Source organism: Pezoporus flaviventris, unplaced genomic scaffold (assembly GCF_033815535.1).
Source record: "Pezoporus flaviventris isolate CSIRO_AGI_PZ_B2104156 unplaced genomic scaffold, CSIRO_AGI_Pfla_v1 ptg000013l, whole genome shotgun sequence".
Taxonomy (NCBI): Eukaryota; Metazoa; Chordata; class Aves; order Psittaciformes; family Psittacidae; genus Pezoporus; species Pezoporus flaviventris.
This window is the reverse complement of record NW_026892561.1, coordinates 22810297-22835408: the sequence shown is the minus strand read 5'-3', so window position 1 is coordinate 22835408 and position 25112 is coordinate 22810297. Positions and strand designations below refer to the sequence as shown.

The 25112-nt window shown below is 43.2% G+C and overlaps 1 protein-coding gene across 7 annotated transcripts in view; it reads left to right on the top strand.

Annotated features, from left to right (window-relative positions):
• The window catches only part of TP63 (tumor protein p63), a 161911-nt gene that overhangs the window by 101844 nt on the left and 34955 nt on the right, over positions 1–25112 (top strand). For all 7 annotated transcript variants that reach the window (XM_061452164.1, XM_061452158.1, XM_061452157.1 and 4 more), the window contains one exon: positions 8500–8754. In XM_061452164.1, the coding sequence (XP_061308148.1) occupies positions 8500–8754 (255 nt within the window). The remainder of the gene's footprint in view (positions 1–8499; positions 8755–25112) is intronic.

Below are 25112 nucleotides of genomic sequence, written 5' to 3'. Positions count from 1 at the left end.
AAGGCGGCTTTAATCAACTACTGTAGTTTTCCTCTGCAGTCCCTGTTTCTCCATCCCACCTTCCCATTTGTATTTTAATTGATTCTTCTTACATTTAAAGACTTTTTTTTTCTCTCCAGCTTTTCAGCATTTCCATACAAACTTGGCACATAGGAGGATTTCTGTACACCTGGACAAGCAATGATTACACAGTTCTTCTCAGACACTGAAATCAGGAAAAAAAAAGCGCCTTGCTGAAATCTTGCTCTCTGTCTGTAGTTTTCCTGATGTAGGTCTTTGTCTTCCGTTAAGTTTACATCTCTTGGGAACATGAGGGGGTTCCTTTCCATATCGTCTGTACTTACAGCTCTTCAGATCTTTGTTGACATTGTGTTGTCAAGCTGGTAACAAGAGAATATAGGAAACCCTCAGTCTCTATTTTATTTTTAGGAGCTGTTTGGGTTATTTAATCAATTTGCTCTAAGATCGTGAAGTTCTGATGTCTCGTGATTTCTTCCATTTCATTGAGATGATACGATATGATTTTTCTTTTTTTCCACCTCTTTTTGCTTGTATGTTTTCCAGTTACATGTCAAATAAACTGCTGTGCACAAGCTCAGAGTAAGAAATGACTGTGTGCAGAGGTCTGGATCTTGGACTTTTCCCGTTTAAAATTCTCTGAATTTTCAAAAGAATTAAGCATAGCCTAGATACTAAAATGAAAGGTCTGGCTTTCAGAAATGAAATTGTTTTCTACAGAAGGAGAGCTTTTCTTTCAAGAACCCAATTCAGTATTCGGGGAGGGGGGGGGGTGTTTTGTGGGTTTTTTTTTGTGGGTTTTTTTTTGTGGGTTTTTTTTTGAGTTGCTTTAAAAAAAAAAGCCTAAACCACAGGCCTAGGGAGGTCAGTGATACTGGTTTTGTATTAATTGGAAAAGATGTAGAAATATTTACACAATGCAGGATGTCCAGATTTAATATTTGTGTGGAGTGGAAAGCCCTGTCATTCTGACAGTCCTCGAATTAGACAACCTTTTTTTACATGAACCTGTGGCAGGTGGTAGAAGTCAGGAATTACAGGCATTCCTGCTTTGGGCTGTGCTTGTTTTAAAAGGAACCCTGCTTCTGGCTGAAAAACACTTCTTGCTGAGTTTAATGAATTAACCAAGGGGCAAAACTCAAAAGATTTAGCTGAAAAGGAAAACAATTACAGCTGGGGGGAAACAAGACAACTCCAATGCTTACAGACCTTATGGGTGGGCAGAAACTTGTCTTCATGTTGTTTTCCATTAATTTGTCATCTTCTCCAAGCCTAAAAATACCTGCATATGTGGACTTTAACTTGAGCAGGAAGTTCTGCTGAGTTCAACAGAACAGTGTCTCAATGGAAACAAATGGGTTGCAGCCTTACTGGACATGGCTCTTAAAATTGTGCCAGTTTTGTAAATTTAAGAGTGTAAATGAGGTATGGCGTGCAGACTGAAATAGCTAATCCCAGTAAAAATTGCCCAGACTTTCCTCCCTAATCCCAGTATACATGAAATACATTTGCAGGACAGTTGTGGAAAGAGAGATATACACACTCTCTTAATTTTTTCTTCCTTTTATTTTTTTCTTTTTTTTTTCCTTTATTTATTTTTTGTCAGGAGACTTGCCCCCTTTGGAAGAAGAATATTTTTTTTCTTTATTCTTGAATTTAGTGTCTTAAAATTATCGTGGTTGTGCTTATTGCACAGCTTTGTAAACCTCAAATAGATCCCCTCCTAAATAATACAGGAGACAGTATGCAGAAATATTTGTGCTCCCAGGTGGGATTAAGCTGATACATTAAATGTTTGGTTGTGCTGCAACAGGTCTAATAGCCAGGACAAGATTACTGACTCCAAGGCCTCTTCTAGTACCATGCACTCCATCATGCTGGGAACCTGTAATGCTACTGGGATGTGAAATAGTCTCATCTTTTCCTGGAAAAATCCATGACACAACAGTGAGATTAGTCAAATCGGACTGATCTGTTACAGTGTTAAAAGTCATGAGACATAGTAATTAAAGCTTAGGACCTATAGTGCCTGTGGGCCTATCTTGGTAATTGTTGATAACTTTGGTTCAACCAAAGTTATTTGCTCCCTCTGTCTTCACATTGAGTACATGGTGCGCACTGTAGTTTTATCTGTGGGCTTCCAAATGTTTGATGTGTTTAGCTGTACAGTAGCTCTGGGGAAAAACCTCTTCAAAACAGATCTACAGGATTTGTTTCCATTTTAGAAATAGAGCTGTGGAGAGCACAGAGGCCAAGAGACCTGTTATTGGCTCTCTCTGGGGATCTGGGCTTGAGCTGATGTAGAAATACCTGTGCATGTCTTCTTCTCATGGCTTGGAGAAATGTCCAAAGTAAGCTTATTCCTCCTGAAAGGAGTGCAGTCCAGATGTATGCGAGCTGAGTGGAAAGTCTGACGCATAAAGTTTTTCAGTCTCGCTTTTTTGATGAGAAAAGTGGCTAGAGATGCAAACCAAATCACATCTTTCATTGCGATGAGTGAATTAGATATCTCTTTGGGCTTCAGCCCTGATCTTAGCTGAGGGGCATGGGTGGGGCCTTTATTTTTTTGGCACTTCTTTGTAATGGCACAAGCAGCGCGCCTACATCGCGTATTGTATCAGCTGCCTTCTGAGCAACTGACAAAGATGCATAGTCTTGCAGTCAGCAATATTTTGATTGATAATTATGATAGAAGCACTTCTGTTGAGCTTAAGTGCTTTATTTCCACCCCCTAAAATCCTTTGCTAAGAAGGCCTGAAAAAACAGGTTGATTTAAATTTTTTCTTGATGTATTTGTGGTATCTGTCTTCTGATTTTGATAGGCATTGAGCACTCTGGAAAGCATTCATCCTACTGCTCTTGAGAGCTGTTCCCCAGCAGGAATCTGATTCTCTACTTGGTCCAGCACTGAAATAATGTGTAAATTGCTCTTACTGGTGCACCAGCTCTACAGTCCTGCAGCTGTTAGCCCTGGTGCATCAGCTGTGGTACAGTTAAGGACAAATCCCAGAATTAACAAACTGCCTTGCAAAATCTTCTTGTTTGTAACAACCTTGGGAGTTTATTAGTTTCATCTCCTCCTGTCTTTAGAGAATAAGCACCAGTGGTGATGTTTTGCAAGGCTTTTTCAGTAGCTGGACAGTGCTTTTAGCCACATAGATCTAGCACTGAAAATTGAGATTTTGTTGGTTTGGGTGCACAGCACAGATGTGAGTTCTTTTGTTGATATGGAGAAGAGTTTTGGTAGGGGTGGAGGCATCTAAGTGTTCTACACCTGAAGATGGTAACTTTTCCTTTATTTTCTCAAGTGGAGAAACTCTCAAAACTGTCTTTGAAATGTTGATAACTGGGTGGTTAAAAGCAGGAGCTGTGTATTTTAGGGGATTTTTAGCATGGAAGTCCCCTTGAGAACTTTTCTTCACTTGTGTTACTTCCCTTGCGCTTTCATACTGGTGGGTGTGTGTCTCATTGCAGATTTCTTATTGATTAACACAGTGGCTTTAAAAGCGGGCTGTGACCAAAGAACTGGGTTGAGCTTTTGCCAAAGGGCAGGAAAAGAAGGGCCCCAACTTGAGTGGGTTGGGGAGTCTTCCCTGGCACATCAGAACCTACGTGCATGATGGAGCATTTGTATTGCCCTCTTGTGGCAAATGACCCAGTGCCTCTGGGGTCAGGAGGATTTCTTGTCCACCACATTAGTTAGGGAGATCTGTCTTCCCAGCAGCAGAACCATGATTGAACAATTGTGCAGTTTTCAGTCTGGGTTTTAATTCAGCAGGCTCTCCAGTGAAACCATGATTTTCCCAATCTAGAATTGTGAATTAGTATGAAAACCTGAAAGTGAAGCTGATCAGATGTAGGAAGAGAAACTGAAAGCTCAAGATAGACTTTTTTTTTTTTTTGAAACAATGTTCCAAAATACATAGTCTTCGATCTAATTGTAGCTCTCTAATAACTTGCAGTTAAGCTTGCCTGAAGGTTTCTGCAATGCCTCAATGATACTAACAAGTTTCAGAAACTTGATGGTGAGAACAAAGGCACTGAAAATTAGATAGTCTTTTCTCTCAGCTTTGCGTGCATTTCTCTTCACCAAATTGCGTTTTCCTTCTGCCAGAAATTGGTGGTGGGATTACATCCTGCAGTTGTTTAAACAACACCACAGCAGAACATGAGCATGTGCTAAATTCTGGGCTGCCAGCCTGTTGAGAATTGACTTTGAATTAAATACTGTTGTGTTTCTTTCTGCAAATGGTGAAAGGAGGCTGTGGGTGCACACACCCTGCAGACCCCTCTTGGAGAGCAATGCCTTGCAGACGTGCCCGCAGCTCCTTGTTCTCTTTGTTCTCGCCATCCGCAGTGTGGCTGGGGCGAGGGGTTTTATTGCAGCCGGCGAATTCCTGCGCACGCCTTTGCCGGGCCTGCTGCCCCTCTAATTGTTGTGTTGTCAGAAGGCGTGTGCCTCCAAAAGCCTTATCTGATTCCTCCAAAAGCCTTGCAAGCAATTCAGATGTTGACCCCTTGAGCGCAAACAACTCTCCCCCTGCCTTGGGGCATAGCTTCGAGATGAGGGTTAGTGCTCGTGTGTGTGCAAACCCGGCGGCTGGCTTTGTCACCTGCCTGGGGAGGGGAGCAAGAGGCCAGGCTGGTGGGACTTAGAGGGGGAGAAAGGGAGTCCAACAGCTGCTTATGTCAGAGCGAGGATAAGTGCAAGGAGATTAATAGTTATTTAAAGAGTAAATGGGGACATGGCATTCGGCTGTGGCATGTGAGTGTATTAAATGCAGTGGAATGGCTGCTCCACTGGTAACATTTAGATAGATGGTCCCTGGACTGAAAGGAATGAAAAGGATCTTTGATTCTCTTAGGGATAGCTTAAATTTTAATGCGGCAATTTTTTTTTTATTTATTTAATTATTTGTTTCTACTTCCAGGCAGCACCTTCAGCATTTCCAGTCTGTTCAGTCCTGTTAACACCAACTGCCCATTTGATGATCTTTCTCCATCATCTTTAGTAGCCTGGGATTAGAAGAAATAGTTTTTAAGTGAAAGCTGAAACACTGCTGTCTGTTTCTCTGAACTGTTTTAGGAGGCTGTTTTCATCACAGCTGCCTTTTCATCATTTGCTGGTTAGGGAGTGTGTCTGATAGCAATCTCCATGAGGAATGAAACAACTGAGTGATACTTTTACATTTTTGAGAACTCTTCAGGTCTTATTAGAGTATTCTGGGGCAGGAAGGCAGGGAGATTTATTATTATTTTTTTTATTAAATACAAAAGTATTGAGCTGGAAAAAGGTTGTTCCTCATGCAGTACATCAGCATTCTGTCTCCTTCCGTACAGAATTAGCCTCAAGGGAAGACACATACCAGAAGTCCGTTAAATAGGTCTTGGCTGGCTGAATAGCCCGCAGAGGAGGTGAGACATAACTGTCATCTGCATTGCCAAAGCTGCAGTCTTCTTTTGGAGAACCACCAGTCTGGATTGTTTTCTCCTGTGTCAACTGTTTACCATACTTTGAGTCCAATTGCAGATGCTTGCATGCCCATCGAATAGGGATGCTGGGCATTAATAATATCCCTGCTGCTATAGATGGGGAAACTGAGGCAGGGAGGACAAATGACTAACCTGAGGCAACACACAGTCACTGGTTCACCCAGGATTAGGACTCAATATGTAATTGCTTTTATTGCTCTGCTGCCTAAAGGCCTCAGACAAAACAGAGGCCCATTAAGCAGGGCACTTTTTACATAGTAAGGAGCAATCCTTGCCCTGCAGACTTTGCTGCCTGAAGTAGGTAGAGGGTGGAGAGGGAGGTGAGGTGGCTTGCCCAAGGACACAGCCTGTTGCTGCCAGATCAAGGGAGGGAACCAGCTCTTGCTTCTCTGCAGACCATCCCAGGTTCCAAAATGAAGTCCCCTGTGCTGTTACCCACCTGACCTCCTCCTTCTCAGCACAGCTTATAGGAGCAAGCTGATCCATCTTTGGAAGGTCCTATGTGCTTCACTGAAGATCACAGAGCCCCAGCCTCACCTTGAGATTTTAAATAGAACTCCATAAAATATCAGCCTCTACAAATGAAACAGACAGTAACCTAAGGAAGAGCTCTAATTGGAGTTTAAATTTCTCTACTTCCTTCTTTTGCGGAAGGACAGCTGAGATCACAAAGTATTTGAGCATAAGAAGGGCACTTCATCCTTGCACAGGGATCAGCCTGTTTTCCTACATGGCTGAAATGATTGACAAAGCTGGGTGTTAAATGGCTTGTCCAAAGTCCCTGGGGAGCTCAGATGATAGAATCATAGAATAGTTAGGGTTGGAAAAGACCTTAAGATCATCTAGTTCCAACCCCCCTGCCGTGGGCAGGGACACCTTACGCTAAATCATATCACCCAAGGCCTCGTCCAACCTGGTCTTGAACATTGCTAGGGATGGAGCATTCACAACCTCCCTGGGCAACCCATTCCAGTGCCTCACCACCCTAACAGGAAAGAATTTCCTTCTTATATCCAATCTAAACTTCCCGTTTAAGTTTTAACTCCTTACCCCTTGTCCTATCACTTCTGCCATTTCTTTTCAGGGCCATGGAAGAGCGATGGTGTGCTTCTCAAAGCTTCCACAGGGCTGGTGGGAATCCCAGTATTGGGAAAGCTTTTTGTTACAAGTCTTGCGGTTGGTGCTCTGACTCAAGAAACCTTTGCTGCTTGGCTGATAATATCAAGTTGTCTCTGGAAATGAAGCAACTGTTGGAAAGAAGAGGGAAGTAGGAGAAACTGGCTGAAATACTAAGCTACATGTGAGCTTGATGGCTCTGGGTGGGATTGAAGCTGTAGGATGTGGAGGGAAATGAGGTACATAGGCAAGGGGAAGAACCAGAGCCCCTTCTGCCATGTCAGCAGCCAACAGCAGAACCAGGTTTTACTGCTGTGCGTTCCTGATTGATCCCAGAGCAGTTGGGGATGGATACCACAAACTTTTGGATGCTGTTCTCCCTGAGCTGGGCACAAACTACACCCTTTGGCACACACAAGAATGAGACTAGTGTACCTGGCTGAACTCCATGTGTACTGCTCTCCTGCTGCCCTGTCTTAGTGGCTAGTGCCTGGTACTTAGGAGGTCTAAAAGCAGGGTAGTTGTGTAACTTTCTTTCCCCAGGGAACTTTCCCAGCTTCCAGCTGTTTGTGGTTCAGAATTTTAAAATCAGATATGCTTGACTTGATAGATTTTTCTCAAGCAAAACTTGTCTAATGCCTTTTTGAACGTATGTAGACTTAGTATCCGCAGCATTTTGTGGCAGGAAATGCATGTTCATTTGTGGGCTTTGTGAGGAACAACTCTGTGCGTGTTTTAATCAAAATCCTGCTCAGGATGTCTCCGTGTTCTCTAACTCCTCTATTAGGAGATCATGAAAATGAATTTCCTATTTGCCTTTTCCCATATCATTTATAAATTTACTCACTTCTGTAATATAAAGTTCTACCTCTCATTTAATTGTCTTTTCCAGGCTGAAAAGTCATAATCTACTGCTGTATTACAGGAAGGCATTAAAGGGGTTTGCTGATTCTTGCCACCTTTTTCTGAACTTTGCTCCCTCTTCATCTCTTTGAGGTGGGGGACCAAGGCTACATATAGAACTGAGGGCATTAGGCATGTTGTTTTTCTGCTAACCTCTCCCTAATCTATCCTTTGCTTTTCTGTGCTCTATTCCCTAGCCTTTGTTTTTGATGTCTTCAGTTGTTTCATATGTTCTTTGTACCTGAAGGCTACTTTTGGGGCACAACCATATCTGCTCGTTTATGTGAGACACACAGTGGAACTGCTACTTCTGAAGTACGTGCAGAAGCCTTCCATGCTGTGGGCTTCCATGCTACTTGATGAGACCTTTAGTTCCTTCCTGCTACTGTGTGACCAGTCACTGGGAATGGAGTGCATAGTGCAATCTGGTTAAGTGCTATGAACCTTTTCTCCAGTGAGCATTCAGTGCAGTTACTGCCTGAGTCAGAGGTCCTAAATGTCTATGGGCATAGCAGGACCAGATCCGCAAGAAGAGGAGCAATCTTTGTGTAGAGCGCAAGACTGTCAGATGTAGCCTTGTACAAGTTAGAGCCAGTTGCACTGTAATGAACCAGTGATTTTTATCAGGTCCCTCCAAAAAGTTCTCAGTCTGGGTGTTTCCAAACAAAGGGACTGTATCTGCTTGAGATGACTTGCTGCCCTGCGAATCACATCCGTGTGATGTGCAAGCTCTTTTCCCGGTTTGGCTGTTGATCCACTGTGTGACTGTGAGAAGCTGTACTTTTTCTGTTTCAGTCGGCAGTGTAAAAAGGTGTATATCCTTTGCAAATCTCCTTTCTGTTAGTGTGACACATATATGGTGGTGCTGAGATTATGCTGTGCATGCTGCATTGTGAAGGCCATCCTGTAGCTTGCCAGCCTGTGCTAATGTTTCCTCTGTAACATTCCTGTGTATCTCTTTGCCTGTAGCCGCAGTACACGAACCTGGGGCTCCTGAACAGCATGGACCAGCAGATCCAGAACGGCTCTTCCTCCACCAGTCCCTACAACACTGAGCATGCACAGAACAGCGTCACGGCCCCTTCGCCTTATGCCCAGCCCAGCTCGACTTTTGATGCCCTCTCACCTTCCCCAGCCATCCCTTCCAACACAGACTACCCAGGACCTCACAGCTTTGATGTATCATTTCAACAGTCTAGCACAGCAAAGTCAGCAACGTGGACGGTAAGGACGTAGCACCACTTTGCTCCTTATCTGGCTTCAGTTCCAATGCCAGTGGTGGCATTATTCATATGATACATAGCCAGGCTTATGCAAGAACAGAGTGACCTGTGTCCTCTTCAGTGCATGACATGTCACACACAAGAGAGAGATTTATCTTGGCTGAACTGGGAGGGTGTGGTGGGAATTTAACCCTTAATAATAACACTAAATCCCAGGTGAATAAAATGCCTTGCAAAATGACAGTCACATAAAGTCCATGTGTGATGAAACAGTGGCTCTCCTTTTGGGTCTAGGAAGTATGCCTGAGTAAAACATGAGGTAGGCATAAGCATGGCTTCAGCACTTGCCTTGGATTTCTTCAGCATCCATGGATTTGCATGAGGTTGGGTGTGTGGGCTGTGCCGCAAGGACGGAGGTTCTGCTCCTTACTCCGACCCATGGAGTGCAGGGCTTTTTCTCCACATCCTTCCCTCTTGCAGCTGGTGCAGGAGCCCCTGTGAGCTTTGCTGAGGTTTGCTCAGCCTTGTGGTATTTGGGTTATTTGCATATATGTTTATTTCTTTCTTAATGCTTTGCTCTTGCTGTCAGAATAGTACCTTTCTTACGAAAAAAAAAAAGTACGGAGCCCAGCTCCTGATTTTTGGTGGAGCCAGCTTGGTTGTTCCAGCTCTAGAAACTTCACAACCCAGGACACAGTGTGTCTGGAGCCAAACATGCTCTTGCAGTTCATGGCTCTAGTCTAGAGATGTTTGTGATGGAGAATATTGCTGTCTTAAAAATGTTCAGTATTTGCCTTCCTCTCCTTCAGGCGTTTGAAGTAGGTGCAGTGAATAATGTCTTACCCTGTGCCACCTAAGTAAAAGCAGGGACTCAGAGACTTTATTAAACAGAAAAGATACACTTCCTACCAAAAGCTAAGACATTAATTTTTTTTTTTTTCTTTTTTTAAACTGAGGAACTACTTTCAGCTCAAATTTAAAGACAAGCTAGCTGGTATTGCAGCTAGCAAATAAGCTAGCCCATGTGCTCCAATCTGCCACATAATAATAAATCACCAAGTTATGCATACTTTAAAAGCCTTTTCTGGTAAAATTTATCTAAAATTGGTAACAATAACTTTGTTCAGAAAATTGTGTTAAATGGGGCTAAAATTTGATAGGTCTGCTCAAGACCTAATTTTTTTGTTTGTTTACATGTCAAATGGTGAAACATTTTTAAGCGAGATTAAAATGATACGTTTTCGTTATCTGTACTGGCAGTGATACCCCACTATAGTCCACACTTCTTTTCATGTCCAGGTTTCTCCCCTTGCACTATATGCTGTATTTTCGCTTACCTTTAGGTAAGGAAAATGTTGGTCAGCTCTACTTGCTGTTTCTCAGAGCAAGAAAATGCCGCCCTGGGATTTTTGCAGGCTGTTCTGAAGGCCCTTTGAAGGAAATATGAAAAGTTGTTCTCTTTTGATGCATATGGTACAAAGAATTGTCTAACGCAGCTGCAGGGAACCAGAGCTTTTGATGCTGTCCTTTCAACTACTAAAAGCGGTCTTTTGAAATGAGGTTTGAACGTATGTAGTAGGCTGTTCCAGTGAAGTTGAAGACAAGTGAACTACTTGCAGGCTTAAAGTTAAGCAAGCACTTCAGATGTTTCACTGCAGTGATAATGGTTTTCTGGGATAGAGGTAGTAGTCAAAGATCAGATTACATGTTGTCTTTGAAAAATAAATAAAATGGCTCCTTGGTGACTACAGTTGCCAAACATGGGCAACCTGGGGGAAAACACATTTTGCTTCCCCTCCTTTTCTGATGTGGGCCATGCTACCAGCAGATAGTGTGCTCCCTGTGCCTGTTGCAGTCCGTCTAGGTTTAAATTTGTGTATTTTACCAAAGGAATGGACTCCCAAACAGCTGTCTGATTAGGGATGAGTGAGTATGGTCCAGGTGTCCCTGCACTGAGCTAAGTGACCTAGATTTAGCTGCTCATGCAGGAGCTGGTAGTGTGCTATATGTTGGCAGTGGATGATGACAGTCTTGTGGTGGTGGCTGGGGACCTTCAATCAATACGCCTTTCACAGTAGAGCATCTTTCTCTCTTCAGAGCTCTGCCCTTCTGCTAATTAATCCACCAACTCATTTCACATGGGCTCTTGAGCAGTTGGTAATATGCGTTCGACAGCTTTATCAGTGGGGTGGGTGGGGAAGGACGTGAAGGCTCTCTTTCCCGCTGCCGTCTGAGAAATGTGGAAACATGCATGAAATGTTGATGAAAGGAGGAGTGATTTCCCCATCCTCTCGGCAACAGCAAGTTCTCAGAGTTGCTCATCCCCCCCATGTGACTTCATATGCTTTGATTAATGCCTGTCGTCTTTTTTTAATGATGGATTAGGAACTTACCCAACTGGAAGAGTTTCTTCCATTGCAGTGACCTATTAAAAGTTTAATTACTTGATGGCCCCACCCTTATTAAGAGTCCAAAACTTGAAAGCCTTGTTTCTTGGCTCTTTTTTTTTTTAATCCCTCTTGCCATTCCCCAGGGTAACAGTATTAAGTAAAGGAATCCATTGTATTGTATTTTCCCCTTTTTGGGAGAGGATGAGCCAGGATGACTGACTTTGCCACGCTGGGAAGGTTTGGTGGTGACTGTCAGGGCATCTACTGCCCTGGCTGACAGCATGCTTCACTGGAGCTCCTCTGAGCTTCTGGGCTGAGTCATGTCAGATTAGGTCATGGGAGTGAAGGTTGTGGGCTTGGTAAAAGGGCTGGTTTATTTCTCTAAAAAGCAAGAGCTGCTTTCATGGGAGGATTAGAGACCTGTGAAGATGCTTCAAATTTCTCAGCTAGTTTGTGCATTTAGCTATTTAGCTCCTGATCTGTGTGCTTTGGAGGTGGTAATCTGGAATCATGTGTAGATCCCAAGGCTGCTTCTTTTGGAGATGGGGAAAACAGACAGGATACTCACTGAGTACATGTTATGTCTCCAGAAATTGTCCTGAAATATTTGTTTTCCCTAATTCCCATCCAAGTTCTGCAGACTCCTTCTATGGGGCAGATTTATTGTCCCAGGACAACAGGCACCCTTTGCCAAGTCAGCAGTATTTGTATAGGATAGGCTGAGGGAGATGAGTGTAACATCAGGATTGCTTCTCTGCTCAGGTTTGTAATGGGCTCCTAACTAGGGATTAGTTGGGGGGGAAATGGCCAAAAACTGCAGAGAGAAACACTAGCTGCAGTTAGGTGAGAGAGTGATTTCATATGTATGAGCAGCTCACTTTGATAATATTACAAATTTTCTCTCTGAAGTCTTCCATGACCTTAAGTAGGAATTCCAGTAAAACATGCTGTCTAATCAAGTTAGATCTTCATTTGTATGCAATGTTGAGCTAATTAATGATGACAAATTGAGATTGGATTGCAGAGGACTTTATAAGCATCCTTGATTATTATTTTTTTTTTTAATTAATGACCTGGGAACACAAGAATATAAGCAGGTTAATCAGTCTTTTCAGAAGGAAAATCTTTAACAATTGAAACTTTACTGAAGTGTTTAGAAACAAAAGCCTTAATAGGCTAAATTGAACAAAGTTTCTCACAAGTTTCTTTCATAGCACAATAAAACCTTCTTGAAAATCTGTGAAGGAAAGAGCCATTATCATTTGTAATACTGAGATAGAGAGTAGGTTGTTGAGGTTGAGCGAGAAGCTCTATGAATTAGGTGAAGTAAAACCTTAGGCAGAACTGTGTCTCATTTATTGTGGGATATTTCCTCTGTGGATACCCATATTCCTGTGCCTTGCAATATCTTCTCCTGTTTCTGCAGCAGAAGAAAACCAAAGCATTTCAAAAGTTTGTTCCTCAGATTTCTTTCCTTTGTTCAAGTAAGTTGTGTGCTGATCTTCCCCACCCACTCTGAGTGCAAATAAATAAATAAGCAACTGTGCACTGGCTTTTCCCCCTAAAAAAAGATTTGGCAATCACCTGCCACTAGCAGAACCTGTTACATGGGGAAGAACACGATTGCAGTAGGAAAGTAAAAATTAAAGTTGTATGTCAAGGTAAATAAAAGTTAACGTTACTGCCAAACACGAGCTATCAAAAAATGAATCGGATCCACCCATCCCCATAAGCAAGATACCACCTTATAAGTCATGAGACACTTCTTAAAAGACAAACAGGTTCTTATTCTCCCCCAGGTTTTGAGCCTTGGGGGTGCATCTACTAAATTTTTTTAACATTTTCTTGGTCATCATGAGGTTTAAGGAAGAGAAGACAGAAATTGCTCTAAGTTCTTAAATGAAAAGAGAAATTTATTTGCAAATTTTTGATTCTGCTGAAGACAGACATCCAGACCTGCAAGACTTGCATAATTCAGGTGTTGGCAATACCTGAGTTTAGCAGTTTATTCTCATGCCCTGCAGTAGGTTGGAGCTGAGCTGGGTTGGTCCTTGCACGGCTTTGCAGAGCTCTGTATTTCATAACAAAGCTGCAATCTGTGTTCCAGTCAGGATCACTGCTTCTCCTGCTCTGAGTAAACTCGGTTGTACCTGCAGCTGTAAGAAAATGCTCAGATTTTGGGCTTTTCTTTGCTAGCAAAGCTGAGTAACAGCTTGTGCAACATTCATGAAAGCAAGTAAATGGATCGTGCTGGATGGGGTTAGTGTATTTGGAGAAGCTGCATTTTAAGAAAGCTGAAAGGAATGCACTTAAATTAGGCCACATGAGCAATAACAGGTTTTTGTGGTTGGGAGTACAGATTCCTTGGCTGGGCTATCTCAGTCTTTTTATTTCAGATTGTTCCATTTCATTTTAATTTTAAATGTGTTCTGTGTCCTGAACCACCTGGTAAAACTGATTTTCTCCCACCCTCCCATCTCTATAAATGAAATTAGAGGACTGTGTACAAGCACAGTGAAGCGGTGAGAGGGCAATTAGATGTGCACATCACCTTGATTCAACAGTGCTTAATTATGTGTTCAGTGTTCTCTACATAATCTGTTCAAATAATGCACTGTTTCAGTAACACTGGTAATGTCCAGTACTGTCCTGGCTGCTGATTATCTCTCTGCATCATACATTAAACCTTTGTTTTCTGTTGTTGTTTTGGGTGGGTTTTTTTTAAGGCTGGTGACTCTCCCAGTGAACATACATGTTGGGGCCATGCTAAGTGTTCATGTGAAATCTTAGCTTTGTTATTCCCTGGTGGTATGCTGGTCAGTGCAATTTGAGCTTTTCAATTTCACCCTTTAATGTTATTTTTAAAGCTGTCAGGAGAAAGGGAGTGGAAGTGGTCTTGTTACAGGATTTTGAATTTCCTTGTCCTCAGAGGCTCCTAGTCAGCAGTGGTATAGCCTTTAACTGTTTGCACTGGGTGGCTGAGAAGGGTCCTTGTAGGAGACTCATTTGTTCAGAAGGTCTGCAGACCTTGCCAAGAACTGAAACTGGTCACCTGCTAATCCTTTCATGCCTTTAAATGTAGGCTTTCTCTGGTTGCCCAGTAAAGTCAATGCTGATGATAACACCACTTGTTGCAGTAGGAATGAAGAAGGGAAAAGATGCCTGTAATCTAAAGGTAGAAAATTGATCTAGAAGGAGAAGGTGGCAGAGGAGGAGATGGGGCTGCAGCCTTCAGACACACACGCCACAGGCTGTGAGAGCTGATGCAATGATGTGAGCTAAGGGCTTGGCTCTTCCCTGATCCCAGTGAAGCAGGAGCATTTCCATATGTGGGCATTTGTTGGATGAGAAGTAGTTAAGGTTTGGCTTTCTCAAGCTCTCCGCAGCTGTGCTCACCTGAAGAGGCTGTTTCCAGTACCCAGGGAGCAGGCAGGGAGGGTGTGGATTGCCACCATAGGTCTCGTGCAGGGAGAGGTGGTGATCCCATTTTCCTGCTTGAAGATAACTGCAAAGTGTTTCCCTCAGTGTGATATTACAAGGCCTAACGCTAAGGCTGTTGATGCATATGTAACTTGGCCTAGGTCATCTGCCTGGAAAGAGAAGAGCTTGTTGTCTTTGAAGGAGGTGCCTTTCTCACGGCAGGGAGGTGTTTTCAAGCTAGCAAAGCTGGGAAGAACCAGCCCACCTGTGAGAACCAGCCAGGAGAGGCCTGCTGGCTTCTGTTTGGGTTTTTATGCTTGAGTGAAAGGAGATCTGAGTGCATTAGGTTTCCATTAGAATGTAATTGTGCTTTTTTTCCTCCCTAATTTCTTTGTCACATATATTTTGTTTTTATCAACATTCATCTTCTTCTGTTATCTCTTACAAGCAGCTGTACAGATCCATGTAATAGTTTCCAGAAAATGTCCTAAATGTTCTATGATATAAGCTGTCTTGTTTTGTTTTTTGTTTTTTTTTTCTTTTTGTATCTCTGATTGTTTCTTAAATCCTATCAAGGCACTATAGACTCCCTGTGTGAATTCCCCATAAGGCATGGAGTTTTGCTATATGCTTTTTATTAGACCAGTATCCTCTGTGATGGTAGAGCTGTGCTGTGGTGTAAGACCATGCCGTCAGGGGTAGTCTGTATCCCATACAGGAAGGATGAAATGGGAAGTTATTCACTTATTATATGAATTAGTATCTGCCAGCACTGGGAACAAAAAATGTGAGTCTCCTGCTTTGTGATGGCATGTGCTCTGCTCTTTAAACAGCACAGTCAGTGCTGGGCACTGAGCATGCCTGACCTGCTGAGACAAAGCAGGCTTCAGATGGTGTGAACATCCTTCTCTTTCAACTAGGATTTAGCTCTTGGTTGCTATGTTTGTGGCTGATTCTCTCCCAGTGTAACAGGAGAGCAGTTAGAGCTTGCCACAGGTCTCCCAGCATCTGCAAGCAAAAACAAAAAACAACCCGAAACATTAGGGTGAAACATAGGAGCATGGAGAGAGTAGACATGGGAAAAGGGTTGCGTGTCCCCCAGGGGCAGAAGATCTCTCTGCTATTTTGCACAAGCAATTTCAAACTGTACTGGCATTCCTTCCCCTGCCCCTTCAGAAAACTGGTTTTAAGGTTTTAGCTAATTTTGAAGAAAAATTCAGAGGGAGAGAATTAAGTGCAAGAAGCTTTTGTTTTGCTTCTCAATGAGATTTTTTTTTTGTCTATGTGGAGAGGAAAAAGTGTTAATTAAACATAATTTTCATCAATGCAACTTGCACAAAAAAGCCCCACCTACTTTCATGAGAAAGGAATAAAGAGAATCGTAATCCCGGATTAGATATCTTTCACTGTGCATACATAAAAACAACACCGTGTGAAAAGGGGGAAAATATATATGTGTATATACACACACACCAAAAGTACCAATGTGCCTCCAGCAGTATTACCGAAGGAATTAACTTTACAAGAAGCAGCCGCAGCCTGGAAAGAAGCCATTTTTCAAATAAAACCTGAATGAGAATTGTGGTTTCAGAGAACTGTGAGAAGGAAGGGTTAAAAAAACATTTACAGATAAGAATAACTGATGCCGGGAGATGAGTGAATGTCTTGAAGTAGGGGAGGGTCCCTGTTTAAACCACTTTTTTTTGTTTTGTTTTTTCTTCTCTTAGTTAAAAATTGGCTTCTACTAAGAACAACATGTAGGATTAATGTAGTACTTTAAATCTTCAAAGTGCTGCACAAATATTACTTCCCTAATCAGCAAACACCTTTGCTTGGTAGGCAAATCAGTAGGGTAGTAGCCATTTTAAAGAAGGGAAACCAAAGCACCAGAATAGGAGACAAAACTTCTGGACTAATAGCTTTTAGGAGTTGTGGTGTTTGTCTGGTTGGTTGGTTTGTTTGTTTTAATGCTTTTTTGGTTGTTTTGTTGTTTTTTTTTTTTGGGGGGGGGGGGGGGGAATAGGTTTTGTTGTTTCGTTTTTTGTTTGGGGTTGGTTTTTTTTTTTGTTTGTTTTTGGTTTTTTTTGTTTAATGCTTTGAGTTTTTTTGTAGCGTTCAGCATGGGGACTGCCTCCAGGCTGGCTTGTAAAAGCTGCTGAGCTCTCCTGCATTTCACAAGTGCTAAGCATGCAAAGCAGCCCAGCACAGCTTAAATTGAGGCATTGGTGGAGTCGCCTCCTTACCTTTCCAAAGGTCATGGCAGGCTGGGCCAGAAGGGAGGCAGGCTGCTCCAGGGCAAGGAGGGTTTCCTAAAAGGTTGCCGGTTTCCCCTATACCATTGAGCTGTATAATTTAAGCTGCATCACCTGGGCACTGTTAGAAGATATTTCAACCCTACAAGAAAAGGTTGTGAAAAAAAAAAAACACATTTGAGTGACTTTTTAACAAGTTACTTTTGTGTAAAGGTTTTCAGGTAGGCTGGCAAAACGGGTATTGCTCACCTAGCAAAGACCACCCTTGGAGATGATCATTCCTTTCCTTAGATAAGCTGAAGTATCACAGTTGTCATAGATATTATTTCCCTGCCAACTTGATACAGAACCAGCAGCAGTTTGGTGGTGTCCTGAAGCAAGCCTAATTTTGTGTGTGTTGCATTGGTGGTGCTCCCTACGGTGAGGGTTCAGCTCCAGTGCTTGGCAGACCATGTGCTATGAAGAAATTCCTGCTTTAAAAGAAGTGTCCTGGGTAGGGATGTCTTCTGCATAGAAAGAGCATGAACTTTATTATGCAATGGAAATCTTTTCATGAGGTTTTGTTATGTGCAGGCATGTCAGACTTTATTAATGTAAACATAGTAGGGTAACTACCCAAATAAGAGCTTAGATCCTCTTGCAAATAGACCTGAGTATTGATACAAACTTCATCATTTCCAGTTGTTAAAGATAAGTGGAACAAAACTTGGTGAAGCCACAGGAGGAATGTGCTACTCTTCCCTCATTTTTTTTCAGATGCATTCTATGAGAGTAGAGTTTTTAAGGAGAGAAAAATATTCCTTGTCTGATAAAAAAAGGAGCATTTTATTATCTGCTGATACATGTTATCTGCTGAAATTCATCTAAATTCAGCTTTACTGAAAGCTGAAAAATGTGCTAGAGAAAGCAGCACTTAAAGGCTGACCTGAACAAGTGGGACAGGGCTTGGGTCTAAATTTTCTGGCTCTGTTTTCCCTGTTGATGGCCATGCAGCCTTGGGGCTCTCCTCCCCAGTTGTTCTGTGCCCTGGGGTGCACCACAGTTTCCTCCTAGGGAGAGAAGCCACGCTGCCTGGAGATGCCCTGCTACTGAGCAGCACTGGTGAGCAGCGGATTTGGCTCCAAGCCCAGCCTCAGAGGTGCTCCTGCCCTGTGATTTAGATGTAATCTGGGTAATGTTGTGCAAGCCATTCCCTCTGCCTCCATTCCTCCTCTTCCCCCTTTCCACACAGCCACCGTCTACTTTGGGACTGTGTCACCTAGATCCCATGTTGTAAAACACTTAGACCCCTCATATGAAATGCCTGGAGGAGGAACAGCTGGGGACTGCTGCTGGCTGTGTAAGACATATCACAAGCCTCAGCTTTCAGGCTCCTTATTTTGACTTGTTTGCAGAACAGTTTTTGCAAATTAACTTTTGAAGGAACCAAGATATCTTTAGGCTAAAGCTTGAAACTCCCAAAGTGTCAGTTGGGTTACTGTGTCTCCTGCTTGAGATCTCAAGCTTTATCAGCATCAGGCCCACCAGATGTGAAAATCTGGTGGAGAAGAGGGCTACAGAGTGAAGGGAAGCCTCTTCCTTTTATGTAGCCAGAGCATGATGCTGCACCGTCACTGCTGTGTTAGCTGTGGTGGAGAGCCTCAGCAAACTCGCCCTGCCACTTGTCGGGGCTTATTAGCTCAAACACATGAGCTGTGGCTGGGAGCTGACTTGCTCCTGACCTTGCAACAGGAGCAGAGAGAACCCAGATTTGCTATCAAACCTGCAGCCAGAGCTCCTTGGACCTCCCTTAATATATAGCACTGGAAAGTATTCCTGAGGGGAAGGGATGGGAGTGGTGCCACTAGGTCAGTGCCCAGCCTGGAGGGTGCTCACAGAGCCTGTGCAGGGCAAGCAGCACACTGCTGCTGTGTTTTCATTTGAGCATCAGCATTGCCATGGGTGGGAAAGAAAAAGTCTTCCTGTGGGATGTTTGTTGGGTGGCTGGGCACTGAATGACACCTGTTCATTAATTAGTGAGGTGGTGGCTGGTTGTCTGATGAGTTCCTTGTCTCCCATCTCTTCTGCTGCAAACTGCTCATAGTACTCAGTCTTTTTTTTATTTTGACCCATCCTTGGTGCATTCTTGTGGGCGTATGAACAAAGGGGACCCCAACAAAAAACAGTCTGTGCATTTCTTGGTATCCTACTAAAATCTCACTGTACTGGCACACATAAGGGAAGAGAGGTGAGGACCCCAAGAAAAGCTTCAGAAGCGTCATTGTTAGTCCTGTAAGTTTTGACAACAACAAAGCATATGGACTGATTGCTTTACAATACAGTTTCTATAAGGAATTAATAAATTTGACATTTATTTGGCATTCCTTTTGTCTGCTGACTTCTTGGATGAGTAACTTTTGCCCATTTCCTTTGCCATGCCCCTCAAAAGGGCAATAGAAGTTGAAGTCTTCCTTTCTGTGCAAGATAAAGATAGGGAGGCCTGGGCCGGAGTAGTGCTGCTGGCATTTAGAAAAAGAGCAGCTCAATGGGTGAGCTGTGTTCTGGATTGAATTTTCAGGGACATGTGCTGGAAGAAAACCATTTCTGTGCTGCAAGTCTTCTGTTGTGAGCGCAAAAATGCTCTGATGCTGTTAGTCACTGTGCTCATCGCAATCTATTTAATGTGAATGTTTTGTTTCAGTACACTAATATTCTGATGCATGTTTTGCAACTTGTTTCAGCAAAGTTTCCTAAACACAGAACTCACAGGGTCTTTCTCTTAAATGGGATGGCTTGGTAGCATTTTAAGGACTGATAAAGTACATGGCTTGGTTAATGATAAGGAATAACTCGCCCATGACCCGTTCCCTCTCCGCATGCAGGTCTGAGCTGCTGCCAACCACCCATTGCCTCTGAAAGCCAAAGTCCTGGGATGCAGCTTACCCTGAACCCCCCAGATGGTGCCACATCCACAGTGTGACCCCAGCATAACCTGCTCACTGGGGAATTCAGCATTTCTCTGCTCCCCAGAGAATCAGCTGAGCACGTAGGCACGCACTGACTGCCAGGGAGTGGTGCAGGATGGTCAGGTATTCCTGAGTGCTGGGGGCTCTCCACCTATGTGCAGCGTGCTGCCTGCAGCCCGCCTGGCATGGCTCAGCAAGGGTGTAACAGTTCACTAAGCTTTTTCTATTACTATTATTTTATTCTTTTTTCTTTATTATTATTATTTTTCCACTGGCCATACCAATCTGATTACACCTTCAAGGTATCATCTGCCCCTAAAGCTTAATTAAGGAGCTCTTGTCTGACTCGTCACTGACTCACCTGCCACTGTATGAGCTCATGTCTGACTTGTCCTAGGAAGATAGTGAAATATATCAGGCCTCTCTGAACTATAGCAGGTTTTTGTTTTATTGCACCCCTGACATTGCTGTTGGCTGCTGTGGAGGTGAACAGAAAGATGACTGCGCCAACTTGGTTACATTTATCTAAGCTTAGTCGCTTGCCTCTTTGTGCCTTGACAAACCAGATGGGGTTTTGCTTGCACAGCTGTAGGTATGTTAGAGTTAATAAAAAAAAATATTAAAAATTAAATAACCTTTGAGTTTTGGCTTCAGGCAAAGTAGGTGAAATGATGTGTTTTGGAGATGAATGCTCTTGCAGGAGGCAAGATGTAGCTTGCAGGAGAACATCTGCAACCAATCCATTCTATATGAGATGGGGCCAAGACTTGTTTGTATCTCAGTACCTGTTCAAACATGTTGCACAGCAAAAAGGAGTTTTGAATGCATTGAGGAAGGGTGGGTAAGAAGGGAAAGAGACATCAAGCTGAATGTTTGCTTAATAGCTTTGATTTCTTCATTAAACTTTTAAGTACTTTAATAATTTCATTGGCTACTTTCAGAGCACTGTAGAACCTGGGGTTTGGGTTCATTTTTGTGTGTTTTTTTTTTCTCTTTCTTTCTCTCTTTCTTAAAACAGAGAAAAAACCCTACTGATCTTTGTGCTGCTAAATGAGTTTGCTTTCTGGCCTGGAGCAAAGCTGGTAACCATTTGTTACCTTTACATACCCACCCTGAGGACTGTCGGTGGAAGGGTGTTCTGTAATAGATAGATCAAAGAGTGTGCAGAGATTCAGTTACCATGCTGACTGCCTGGACACCAGAATGCAGCTTCCCCGTCAAATGTTCCTTGCCTACTATTCCCATTCTCTTTGTTCTGTAAGAACTGAATGTAGAGTGAACATCTAGCAACTGCAGTTTGCAGAGCTTGTTTGCTTGCCTTTAATCGTGCACTTGAAATGCCTCTTTCTCAAGGCCTGTGGCAATGCAGAACAGTTATATGACTCAGGAGCAGCTGAAGTGGTGAGGTTGCTAATAGAGGCTCTCATATTGAGGTTCTCATACCATCATACTGATAGTTCTCATCATCATACCGAGCTCTGCATCTTTTGGGTTTTGTTTGGGTTTGTTTTTTTTTTTAAGCTGACTCCTGAGATGCACATGCAGCTGTATTTCTAGTTTGCATATATAACTAATGTGAGTTTTGAATGAGCAAACTGCACGTGACCGGGATCTCTTGTCAGTGGAGCGTAGCAACTGTTGGCGAGATCTTTTTCCTTGTCTTATGGGGTGGATTCCTTGCTGGGGATGTGGGGAGAACTGATTCTGGCTGAATAAGGTGGAGAATATGAACATATCTAAAATCCTACCAGAGGAAAGGAGCATGCATCCAAAGTGCTCTGTTCTATGTAGATGGCATGGGTAGTATTTTGCCAGTGTTTCAAACCAGTAGGCTACAACTTCTATATTTTTTTTTTTCTTCCCCTTGCCTCACACCAAATCCTGCTGTGACTTCTTCAGCAGAAGTGCTTGTTTAAGCGAGGCAGCCCTAGTCATATGTTAACGCTCTTCAAGGTCCCAACACCCAAGCAAATTAAGGAACTGCAAGATGCAAAAATGCCTGTCCTCTGCCTTTGATGTAGATGGACCTCTTCCATTGTGCGTTTGCTCATCAGAATGAGGTTACTCTTACTCCTGTGTTTTCATGCATTTGTCAAGTCCCTTTGACTCTCAGTGCTGCTGTTCACCTGTGCTCCCTGGCTGGCTACCAGGAAGGCATCCTACAGTTTGTCCATGCTCAGCAGGCAGACACCCACACTTGGGATAGCCTAAGGCTCCATCCCATGCTGTATGGGCTTGTTGGGCTGTGCCTAGAAAGAGAACTGTTGTGGCTACGAGATGCTGCAGCATTTGTTAGCTCTAGCACGTTGCAACTTGAGTGTGACAGTCTGGGGTCTATGCAGTGATGGCTTGGCAGTGTCTGAGCTCCTTTCTTCTACATGTCACATACTGGGTGAGCATGTGGCAAGATAGCAGTGCCTGCAGCTGCACTATGGGCATGCCTTTAGCAGGCCTTAAGCAAGAACACTGGTTGCTTTTACCTTGCCCTACAAGGAGCATCCTGACCTAGAGAGGTAGTCAGGGCTGAGTTCAGGTGCAGATTGTACCTCACTACCCACGCTTAGGGCTTCAGATGAAGGCTTTAGATGGCCCTCTTATCTTTCCTTGAGTTTGCTCTGCTAGGCTGCATAAAAAGCCTAATGGTAATTCAAGCTGCTTGAACGGTCTCTGTCCTGATGCGCTGGTGACTCATGCAATCTTCCTTTTCTGCCTTCAGAGCTGTGTTGTTGGGACCTTCTTGAGCAACAGCAGAGCTCATCTCAGGAGACATCTTCTTTTGGCGAGAATTTCCAAAATGGTTGTGTTTTGTTTGCATGCTTCGGAGCTTCCATCCCAAAATCACCAAGGATGGTGGCCAAAGCCATGTTGTGGAAAGGACACTGTCTTAGTCAAGCATTGGCTTAACTCCCTGGTTTTATCCCTCTCCTGTGAAAACATTGCCTTATTCCCCGGTTCCTCCAGCCACCCCTATATCATACATAGAAATCTCCATTTGCTCTTTCTCTGAATTGCATGATGTATTTATGCCTCCCAGCCCACTCCTGCATTATGAAAATAGGTCCCTCTTGCTTTTGCAAGGACTTTTCAGGGAATTTGCTCTTTGGAGAGGCAGCACATGGAGAAACATTCATCAGCCTGTGTGGGAATGAGGTATGGGGGATGTATTTTGTTTTTGCTCCCCTTGGCTACATGAGCAGCTAAAACCTGTAACCTACAGGAGTTGGAAGCTCCATGCAGAAAATTAGCTTAGGTTGGTGGAAGAGTTGAGATCACATTTTTCTTGGCTAATTAAAGGATTAAAGGTGCTGAGATTTAGAGTGAACTGTCAGTGTGCTACAGAAGAGAGCCTTTGATGGTTGAATCCAACTTGAGATTAAACAAATTGCATTTAAATAAGAAATATGTGGCAACAGTTACAGTCTAGCTGGGCCTCTATCATTTGCTGTCGTCCAGGGTCAGGTAGCTGGTGTGCTGTGACTAGGGCTTCTCCTTCCCCACCAGCTTGCTTCTTCCCAAGTGTTTACCTCTGGATTGTTTCAATCTGTTGCCCTCATGTTTTGCAAAACGGGGCTTACTTCTTCTCACCTAGAGTTTTGTGCACTACCTTACTCGATTATGATCCTGCTGCCCATGCTACAGCAGTAGCATGGTCACATCCTTGTGGTGTGTGTTGTCGTATCTCTGATCCTGTTTAGTTGTTTTGGGTTTTTCTTGCATCCTGGTGCTTTGCTGTCTGCAGCTGGAAACACTTGTTTCCCTGTGGACTCTTTTCTGTTGTGAAGCTGAGTGAAGGAAAGAGTCTTTTGGGTTATGCCATCAGTTTAATGGTGTTTTCCCCTACATAGTGGTGGCTGATCAAATTCTGGAGGGGTGGTTAGCTTCTGCAAGTTCCAAGTCCTTGCTTTCTTTGGTGCCAGCTGATTGTCTTCATTGGGCTACACTTGCAAATAGCTTGCCAGAGTTGATCCCAGCCCTCCTCCCTCCTTTTTGTTTCATCAAATTCATCAAATTATTTTAATCAAATTCCATCAAAATTGATGGATTGCATCAAATTCAGAGTTAAGTCTTACCCTTGATAACACTTGCAGTGGTGCAAACTTACAAGATTCACAGTAGCAATCTCGGGACAAAGCTTGCTTCCTGCAAGAGCAGCGATCCATCTGCACAGCATCATGCAGAAAAACAGCACATTATGTCCATGGAGGTTCCGCACCTTTCTCTGATGCATCATGTATGAGCTGTAAGGAAAACGGGAGTGCCGGACAGTATAAGCCAGTAACTTCTTCTGATGTTGCAACTCTGTCTTGTTTTGTTCCATTTTGTTCTACTTGTTTTTGTGGAGGATGGAGCTTGTCTTTAGTTACCTTCAGCCCAAGTAAGATTGGGGGGGGCGGAGGGTGTTTTGTTGTTTTTGTTTTGGGGAATATGGAGGAAATCACAAAATTGAAACTGAAGAATCTGCTGGGATTCCATAATCACTCAAAAACATAGCATTACTTACTAATTGGGTGTGGTTAGTTGGGAAATCTGACTTTAAAATTATGTTTCCCAGGGAACTATTCCTGTTCTCATTGTTATACAGTAACAAGAGTGCTTTTTGTTTGGGAAAGCAGTCTTGCTTTGAATGGGATAGGTCTTCTCACGAAGCATCCATGGCTTGGGGTCCTCAGAACCTGCAGTTTGCAAACAAAGCAGTCCTGAGCCATCTTCTGATTGTGGTCATGAGGATTTGCATCTAAATCCGCATTCGTTCTTGCTATGTTTAGGTCATGCAGTTGACATGATTATCTTTCAGTTAATAAGTGAATCAATTGCTAGGTATTGATTACTTGCTGTATTCTGTTTCCAGTAATTTAGAGACCTGTAACTATGTCATGGAGCATTTGGGCAATTATTCCTGTTGAGTTTACTAGCAGGCTTGCAGATTTGCTTGTAAAGTGCATCCGGGTCCGTGAAAGTTTGCTTTATGCACTTGTGCGTTCTTGCTGAAATTATAAAACAACCTAAGAATTGGCTAAAGCAGGTATAGACTATGTTGTGTTCAAGCCTTCCATTTCTCATGCGATATGGTGCTGCACATCTTCCTTTAGCTTGCATGTCAGCTGGGGTGTGGCTTTCCATTCTCCTCTTGAAGGGTAGGAGATGCAAAACTGAAGATTGTGATTTCTGTAAGAGTGTTAGTTAGGACTGCTTGTAACATTTCCCAAGATCATTGCAAGCTTTCCTCCCTTTCGAAGTGTTGCTCTGCCAAATGTCTGTCTTCCCTTGCCTGCTGCAGTTCTGTAGCTTCAGGGCTGCTGGAAAGCATGAGAAAAGCTGGAGGAATATCCTAAGCCTGGGATGGGCTTGTTG